This window comes from Sinocyclocheilus anshuiensis, unplaced genomic scaffold (assembly GCF_001515605.1).
Source record: "Sinocyclocheilus anshuiensis isolate Anshui unplaced genomic scaffold, SAMN03320099.WGS_v1.1 scaffold1541, whole genome shotgun sequence".
NCBI classification, from domain to species: Eukaryota; Metazoa; Chordata; class Actinopteri; order Cypriniformes; family Cyprinidae; genus Sinocyclocheilus; species Sinocyclocheilus anshuiensis.
Window position 1 is genome coordinate 381,844 of NW_015540952.1, and position 10,057 is coordinate 391,900.

Here is a 10,057-nt window from a genome sequence, read left to right on the forward strand (position 1 = left end):
TATACATACATACATACATACAGTGATGAAAACATGCCTAGATTATTTGTAATAAGATTTTTTTTATTTTACATGAACGATGATTACTTGCTTTAATTTTTAAATCTACATAGAAATAGTAGCTGATTGGAAAAACTGTAGTTTCACATGAGGGGAAAAAGGTCATTTCAGAGCCATAAATACTGGTGTATATAATGTATATGGTGTATACTAGTGTATTTCCACACAGAATAACATTTTCTTGAAAAATATTTTCTTGCATCTCGAAAATCATTTTCTAAATATAGTGAATATTTGATACTGTATATTGACTAACCTTTCATTGAATAATGTTAGCCAAGTAAAATCTAACTGGTTCAAAGTTCAAAGGCCAAACTAACCTCGATTCCACCCTGAAGCAGTTCTACTTGAGTGCCGCCCAAATCCAGTGTCACCGCGACCGAGGCAAAAGGGCGACTGGCCATCTGCTGCCTTTCCCTCATCAGTTGCTGTAGCAGTAAGAGTAAGAAACGAAAGAAAGAGGGGAAAAAATATGATACATTAGTAAATATCTGTAAATAAGCTTTATGATTTCAAGCAACTCTAAGATGTCAGTTTTCTGTCAAAATCTCAGATGTAAGATTACAAGTGGTGACTGACGGCATAAATGACATGACTCACAGAAAGATCAGTGACTCATATTTATTGAAAACAGAGAAACCAAAAAGCTCACTGAGACGCACACTGTGAGGCAGTATGCAGGGATGCTGATGTGTTTGAGATAAAGAAGGAAAAAGATTATGAAAAGAGAAGAGGAGAACATGCAAAACAGAATAAAGCGTAGAATGATAGAAAGAGACAGAAAGTGAAAGAGAGAGGCCATTGACAGCACTTTGGCTGTTTTCCAGCACAGACAGAAACAGGTGGTTGAATAATTCATTTGTTCCATATAAAAAAGTTTGGAGGACCTGGCTAATCAAATGTTTGCGAAGATTGGAAGGAAATGTCTCTTGCCACAACATGCATGACAAGCAATTATTTTGCCATTGATTGCGTGAGCATCAGTATTCCAGTGGAGGAGTTTCATTAATGATGCATTCCCTGTAATTTCTCCACTCCACTGACTGGCTGGTTGCCCTAAAAGCAGAATTCACAACCTTCATACAAAATCCCTCCATAACCGATGGCACACTGCTTATTTTGCCTCTATGATAGACACAGTTTATCTATCATGTGCACATGGTGCACAACTTTCCTTGCTTGTGCATACAGGAGGAGATGAGATGGCCCAGGTCAGAAGTACTTCTGAAGGTCAAATCAATATATTTATCAATACCAACTTCTCATCTGTAATCAGACTGTGTAGATGTCAGTGAATGAAAGAGAGTAAGCATTCATGAGCATTTGCAGGTGTGACATGGGTAGAAAAGATCAATACAGTGCAATATAGAGCATTCGATCACACGGGACTATGCTGGTTTCTTCCATATAAGAGAACTCCACAAGGAACAATTAAAATACTTTTTCAGTGAAACATTCAATAGGCATCTTAATAAGATCTCAAAGCCCTGCTTAAATGTCTCGTTTCATTTCATTACCAACAATAGCATCAAACAATAATGAACAACACTTCATCAGGTAGGGAGAAAACGAAAACCTTCTGCCCTGGAGACAAACTTTGAAAGATGTTGTACTTAAAAGAACACTCCAAATCAGCTTCTCTCACTTCAGAGCGGAGAAGTCGCAGGTGATGCCTCTATCATTTCTGGATAATCAATAGTAAAAACACACACACAAAACATGGAGTGGTCTTCACCAACAGTCGATCAATATCTAAATGCGGGCTGATTGGGGTACCAAGGACAAGGCTGATTGCTATTGGATTTGTGACGAACAAAAGCGTGTTAAACTCTAATTGTTTCACATAACAAAAGACAACTGCTGAGGTACTGTCACTTGCCTGGTTTCACAGCAATTCTGTACCATGTTCACATCCCGATAAACACACTAGTGTCCACACACATATGCATGAATGGGGATTTCATATAAGCAAACTGTAAACCAAAAACTTCACTTTACTGCTCTGCACAAAATCACATCCTTCCAGGCAGTTTGACGTTCTGCAGATGAGAAACATTTAATAATAAGACATAAATAAGAATTTATAACAAAAGAAAGAAATTGAATTGCCACTAGTGACGGATGAAAAAAATAAGAAATGAATAGTTTTATTCAACAAGGACGCAATAAATTTATTTAAAAGTCTTTAAAATAAATGCTGTTCTTTTCTGACCATTCTATTCAAAGAATCCTGAAAAATGTACAATACAATTGAAAATAATATGAATTAATTTCTTAAACAGCAAATCAACATATTAGAATGATTTCTGAAGGATCAAAATTCAGCTTTGGGGATCACAGGAATAAATTACCTTTTAAAACATTAAAATAGAAAAATATTATTTTAAATTGTAAAACAGTATTTCACAATATTACTGTTTTCACTGTATTTTTAAACAAATAAATGCAGCCTTAGAGAGCATTAGAGATGTTTTACAAAAACAAACAAAAGGCTTATAGACTTATTGAAAGGTAGTGTAACTACCTCTATATGGAATTACCAGCAGTGTTTCCAGCAATGATTTACAACAAACAACACAACTGATTCACCTGAATCACAAACAAATTTGTTAAGAGCTTAATTTTTTAATTAAAAATATTCCTTAATAATTGGAAACAAAGCAACTTTTTTTTCAAACCAGCAGGAACATGGTAAATGGTTATCTTAAAGAGAAAAAAAAAACAAAAGTTTATGTAACTTAAAAAAACCCAGTGGTAAATAGCAGTACTTCACTTTATATATAATTCACTAAAAAAGAACATGTACAACGGGAACACTAGTGCATGCCTTTAAGTGCCTTGATTATAGCACTCAAAAGTGACTGATGGATGCAGGCAAACTAAGAAGCTTTGCACTCAATGAACTGAAGTGAACAGTCAATTCCTATGAACATGCTGTGTACTGCTAGTCTTCTGCAAGTTTTCCACCTGCTAACTAATTTTTTAACAATGGTAACATGTACCATTACAGAGTTTAATGGATCACTGAATGCTTTCAAGATTATGAATCTTCAACCACTGCAACAGATCTTCAAAACTCATTCAGATAAATGAACAAGAAAGACTTCAGCTTCAGAACAAGCATCTACATTCTATGATACTGTAATTTGGCAATTAAAATACATCATCTGACATATGCAACAAAAATAGGTTATATTGATAAGCCTTCCTGAAGCTCAAACAGTGGAAACACAGCGCTAACAATGACAAGGTCATGGGTTCGAGTCCCATTGAAAGCAAAAATACCTTAAATGCAATGTAAGCTGCTTCAGATAAAAGCATCTGCCAAATGCATAAATCTAAATGCAATATTGAAATATCAACAGTCTCCTAGAAAGGCATTCAGATTAGTAAATTCTTTAAAGGGTTTTAAACAGACGATAATTGGGCCAATAACATCATGTCACCAAACAGATACGTCAGTGTTTTTTATGAATCTCTGAAAGTCAGCTCAACCTCAGAAATCACAGAACAAACTTCTTCCTGTGTCCATGACAAACATAAAACACAAGAAGGTGGCAACGTCCTTGACAGCGCACATACCAGGCAGACGGCGTTGTCTCTGTGGGGGTGTCTATTCGGCACTGAGACAAAGAGGTCTCGTCAATGACTTCCGCTCAAATGGGCCCTGATGGCACCACGGTAATTAATCACTCATTATCTTTTCTATTAATCACCACTTGAGGACTGTTATGGCTGATCCCACCGCGACCACATTTATAATGAAATTATCAAAGCTGAGCACACTGCTCACATCAGGGCTTCTCTTGACAATACGATCTGATCATCTCTGCAAAACGTGAGTGACACCAACCCATGTAACTAAATGTGCATGTGGATGAAAGCGGTAAGATAGTTGAAAAGTTAAGTGAACTGTCTTTGACTAACTAAACATATTTGGGTAAACAGTTGCCTCTTCCATCATCTAGGAGAGAAAAAAAAAAATCAGTGTTCAAATCAATTGGTATTCCCTATACCGCAGTTCTTTATAAATGAGGTGAAGCCATTTTGTAGTGGAGTGCAAATTCTGAGCAAAAATCTTTTTTTTCTTGCAGCTTCCTTTATTTCTACAATCTCTATATTATACTTGTGCATTCACTTGTATGATAACTCATTCACAGATCATTAAAAAAACATTAAACAAGAGCAAGTTAAGTGCCAAGAAAATACAGAATGTTTATCTTTCTTGGATTAACTTAATGAGGTAACAACTCATAACTCAGAACATTGTAAACAAAGCAAAAATATCCAAATTAATAATAATAAAAATAAAATGCTTGTTCTTGTGTATTTATTCTTGGTAATGCTTTGTAAAATTCTCTCTTATTGTGAATTACGATGGCCTATATATTAGCCATTACAGGCAAACAAGATAAAATGGAACTATGGAAGCATTGGTGACACTTCACAATAAGGACTCATTTGTTAACATTAGTTAACTATGTTAACATGAACTAACAATGAACAATACTTCTACATTATTAATTTTCATGTTATTTTCAACATTTACTAATACATTTTTAAAATCAAAAGTAAAATCTGTTAATAATAGTTAATGACTGATAATAGTTAATGAACATTGTTACTTTATGAACTGAACTAACATGAATGAACAACTGTATTTTTATTAACTAACATTAACAAAGATTAATAAATGCTGTAAAAATATATTGCTCATTGTTAGTTCTAACACATTAACTAATGTTAACAAACGAGACCAAACTGTAAAATGTTACAGAATTATGTGAGTTTAGTACAAAATTTTAGTCACAAAAGTGCAGGATAAAAAGGGCAGAAATACAAGCTGTTAATTCTGCCTGTCGAGCTGGTTGATATCATTGTGAAGCTGCGCTCTCATCAAACACAGATGACAGATTTGTACCAGAATGGCCCCTTTGGGGGGTGAAGCTTCCACATATTTATAAGTCCAATAATTATATCTTCATTTAAATATTGATTTGAAGCTATTTGCTTTCTTTCATCCCCTTCGCCTAGCATTTGTTTGGGCATGTATGTGTGAGAAAGAATGCGAGCAAACACAAGGAGGGGGACTGAGAAAATAAAATGACGAAGCATGACAGGGAGAGAGCAAAAGTGAGATGGCGTGAGAGAGCATGCATGGCAGGAAGGGAGAGAGCTGTGGCATGCTCTCATTTGTGCTAATAGATCTTCTCTCGGAAAACAGCCTGGCTTTGTTGACAGCTAAAAAGCACCATCTGCAATTTATCCATCTCTCTCCATCACCTGCTATTACTCATCAGGCGCACTGCCTTTACTACATCAGTGGCATCTCTATAACAATTATGCAAGACAAAGCCAGTCCATCACTGATATATACATAGATGCATCCATGTCCCGCAACCTCGAGAATGCAGCTGCCCTTTCCAACTAGGGTACATCTGCAGTTCTGTTGCGTGACAAAAACTGGGTTTTAATCTATACCAATAATACCTTATAATTGCAATGGTTTACTCGGTCGTATAAACCAAGCTCAACATGGAAAAGCGCACACACAAAAACTTGTAGGGTCTTAGACTAGAGTTAAGGTCAAACTTGAAATGCTCTTAAAACCTTGCCGCAGGGTAGTACTGTGAAAACCTCACTGATGTGAAATTGAGATTGATTGTTCATTGATTTTACTGTAGGCTTCATGTAAAACCCTACTGAAATCCCTGCTTTATAGCATTAGGACTTTCCTGTTAGACATTAAACAAGGGCTAAACTCTCAAAGCCATTTTGGTCAAAAATACTCAAATTGAATAGATTGATTCTCCACTCCTGAAAAAGAAAATCCCACACAGCCCTGATGAAACACTTCAGAAATATAAGATGACCACCATTCACAGTTAAGGGTAAGGTTATTAAAACTCCTAATTATATTAATTTATATTTATTTCCTGCAATATAATTATAATATAAAAATATATACAAATGTAAAAATAAATAAATACATAAATACATAAGGCATTACTAAATCACCAATGAATAAGTATAAAATTATGGTAGAGGTATTCTCTAGATATTCCTAATAAAGAATAACTTGTGGAAAGATGTTAATATTTTATAATAAAATTATACAAATCTTAAATGTTCCCTACACTGACCTCACCAAAGTAATGAGGAACTACCCATGGTCTTATGTGGTTTTAAGTTTTATAATTACAAATGAACTATGGAATAACTATTGTAAATATTCATAAGGACATGTTTAAACTAGAATCAAGAGCTTCAAAGCCTGGTCCTCCATTATTTATGGACCATGCTATCCACTCTCTTCCTTTTTTAATGCTGTCTGTTAAAAAAAAAGAAAGAAAAAAACAATCAATAGATTTTCAATAGAAGCACAGCAGTTTTTAACGGGTAGAGTAAAAAAGTGGGTACTAGCAGTTTTAACAGTTTTCTAAAAAAAATTAAGTGTTCAGTTAGTTTGATTTTCCCTAAAATATGAAGAATAAAATTCAGTCAAATTCAAAATGCTGTGGAAGCTTACCATTCATTCTGACTAGCAAATACATGTCTGTGCCTAACTTGGAAACACTATGTAAAATTTTAACAAATTATTCACCATAGAAATTATGTAAATTAAGCAACTCTCAAACCAGCAAATTAATTACAGCTGATCATAACTGGAATTGAGGTCTTGAACCAAGCAGGCAAATTTGCCCAGACAAATGACACTGAAAGAAAAGTTTTCTCACTGGGAACAAAAAAAAAAAAATAGTAAAAATGACTTGTCAAAATATACTGCATTTCTGCAGTGATCTTACAAAAACTCAATCCTCGAAAGTCTTCATAGACTGTAATTTTTCCCCCTGAGGACTTGCTCATGTTTAAGGTACAATAAAGGTAATCCACTCAGAATGACATCTGCATTGACCCATCTGGTCCAGTTCTTCCTGAGGAACATCAATGACCTGATTAGTTCTTCAGAACATGGATTATGGAATTGGCTTCATTGGTTGTTTCACAAAGACATTCTGATTGACTGCTCAAAGGACATGTCACTCATTGGCTTGGAATTGAATTTGACATTGATCTGTTAGTGTTACCAAGTATATAGATCAGGGGCATTCAATTATAGTCAGTAGCTGACTGGTTGTTCATTCTGAGCAGGAGGGAACTCAAATCTGTATTTTCTGTTACATACTGACAAAAAATACATTTTAATTAAATTATTTAACCAACACTCTATAAATGTTGAAGATGAATCTGTACTGCTTAGCGCTTGTCTTTAAGGAGTGAAAAGCTTGATGGAGTGAGAAAACACATGGATGCAACATTTATTACTCTTCTTATTGATGCTCAAGTTCAAGTGGCTAGGAAACGGAATGCAGATGGGAAAAAATACAACATGAATGTTTTCAAAATGGCTGGAAATGACAGTGTTTCCAGCTATAGGCAATCCCTGAAAGAAGCTAGATTAGTATACGCTATCAGAAAATAACCAGCATAACCACAGGTATCTGTTTAGCACATCGGCCAGATTAACTAGAAACCAGACATTGCTTGAATCTGATAACCCACTACAGTACAGCGGCGATTACTTTTCTCACCGAAAAGATAAAGAACATTAGAAAGAAAATTGCAACCAACTGTTGCCATATATCAGACATCATGATGATGCATCCTGCAGTTTCTGAACCGTTGTTAAATATCATTAACTTCTCCCTCTCTCTAGGACATGACCCTTCAAACTGGCAGTTTATACCTCCCTTACAGAAATTTGGCTTGCTGCAAGGGGTGTTACCCATTGAGCACCTCACTCTATTTTTCCACCTCAGAAACACTTGCGTTACAGAATATTCTTTCTAGACGCAGAAATGTTAGCTCATGCATTCATTACTTTGAGACCTGATTATTGTTATGCACTTCTGGCTGTATGCCCGATTGTTTCCATAAATAAGCTGCAGTTTGTTTAAAACACTGCAGCCAGAGTTCTAACCAGGTCCAGAAAATATGATCATATCAGTCCAATATTATCATTGCTGCACTAGTTACCTGTCAACACTTTTACTTTAAAAGCTCTCAGTCACTAAGCCCCTCAATACCATACAGATCTCCTGCCTTCTTATTAGTTTTCATGCCCAGATCCGCCACTAGCCTGCCATCGAACGCCAGTCACATCCAATGCCAGGTTCTATCATATATTTTGCATACCATTCCTACTATTTACAGTACAAATAGTGTGATTTCTTATTTTATCAGTCATTATAATCATTAAAATTATTAACTGTCACTAGATCATATCTGTTGGATCAAACTACATCAATCAAACTAAAATTACAAACATAAATACCAAACACAGAACACCCTAACAAATTGAATAATAACACAAAATAATTACAACCAGTTGCATCATATTATAGGTCTTAAAATGCCTCATTCTCCCAGTAGAAGCAACACCATTTAAAATGTAATACAACTAATACTATTTTTGTTTTCTTGTCTGACCTAAATCTGATTTTTTTTTGTACTGGGAAAGACTCAGTTTACCTCAAAAGATTCTGCAAAATGTAACAATAATTACAGACAACAGGCTAGAGGAAAGGAAGCATGACCTTTTTGACTGGACAAAGTGAACATCATATTTAACTAAACGCTGAACAAATATTTTGGGATTCATTTCCAGATCACTGATACAAAAGTCTTTGCTTTGAAATTGCCAAGTGAACAGTTCTACTTCAGACTCTGCATTGATCCATTATTTCAGAGCACACTACTGCATCTCTCTGAGCAATGCATGTATCACCCGTTTGTGTGAACTTATGATTTAACAAACTCTGAGAGAGTCCCACAGCTGAACTTGAAAAGTGAGGGCGAGTATTTGTCATAGACTAACGGTTCCCTTGTGAGCGTGTGATGAATGAAATGGAAGCAGAGCTTCTGTGTTCAGAGTCACAAATGGTTGTTGCTGTTTGCAAGGCTCTCATTATGGGCAGAAACTTTTTTTTCAGACTGATCAGAGCTGCTTTTCTGCAAGATTGTAGAAGGAGCTGATGCATCTGTGCTATCCCGATTCCATCGAGCTCCCTCTCTCTCTCAGCATAATGTGTTCTTTCCTGACCAATTTGTGTCACACAAGACACACAAGATGTACCTCATTCATTAAACTAAGTAATAAGGCTCTGTTTAATTATAGCAGAGTTGAGGTCATAGCTTTTAAAATATCAATAGTTTAAAGCCAACTGTTATATCATTGACATGCTTAATATATATAACCCACCAAATAATCATTAATGAATGATTATCACTAAAAACCATTGAAAACACAACATTAGACAGAGTACAGCTGCCATCCTGCAGACCAAAAGCTCAGTTTCGCTGTCACTTGGTTATTCACTCTTAAACCCACATCTTGGGCTATAAGCCAGCCAGAATGGTTTTATATTGGGGCTGATACTATGACCTTTAATTAATATTAAAAAGGATAAAACTCTTTGTTCTCTTTGCCTGAAGTTTGCTGATGCCCTTGAAAGAGAAACATTCTTTATAACACATGGCCCTATCGCAGAGATAAAAAGTTTTATCATAACTTCTCCATTTTTCATAATAATGGATACTCCCAGAAAAACCAAAGCATGTACTCAGCAGGCTTGTAATATAATACTGAGTATATAAATTTTCCTGTCTATAGCAGCCTAAAATAGATCCAGCTATCAACCGTCACTACAAGGCCTCTAGAGTCACATATTCTATTCTTTAAAATGACTGTGCTAATCATTTAGCATTAGTCTGATTTAAACAACACAGTATGGATGGCTTTTATAAATAAAATCTAAAATAAAATATCAACAATATCAACAATTTGATAGTGTTAATAATTAATTTTTTTATATTTTTAATGTTTAATATTAATGTTAAATAAATTATTATATGTTGTATTGCCTACATGCCTACATATATATATATATATATATATATACTGAACAAAATTATAAACGCAACACTTTTGTTTTTG

General features: G+C 35.0%; 1 protein-coding gene across 1 annotated transcript in view; it reads right to left on the reverse strand.

Moving 5' to 3' along the window:
- atrnl1b (attractin-like 1b) overlaps positions 1-10,057 on the reverse strand; it is a 115,493-nt gene that overhangs the window by 14,736 nt on the left and 90,700 nt on the right. The window contains exon 27 of the mRNA XM_016488138.1: positions 381-488. Within this exon, the coding sequence (XP_016343624.1) occupies positions 381-488 (108 nt within the window). The remainder of the gene's footprint in view (positions 1-380; positions 489-10,057) is intronic.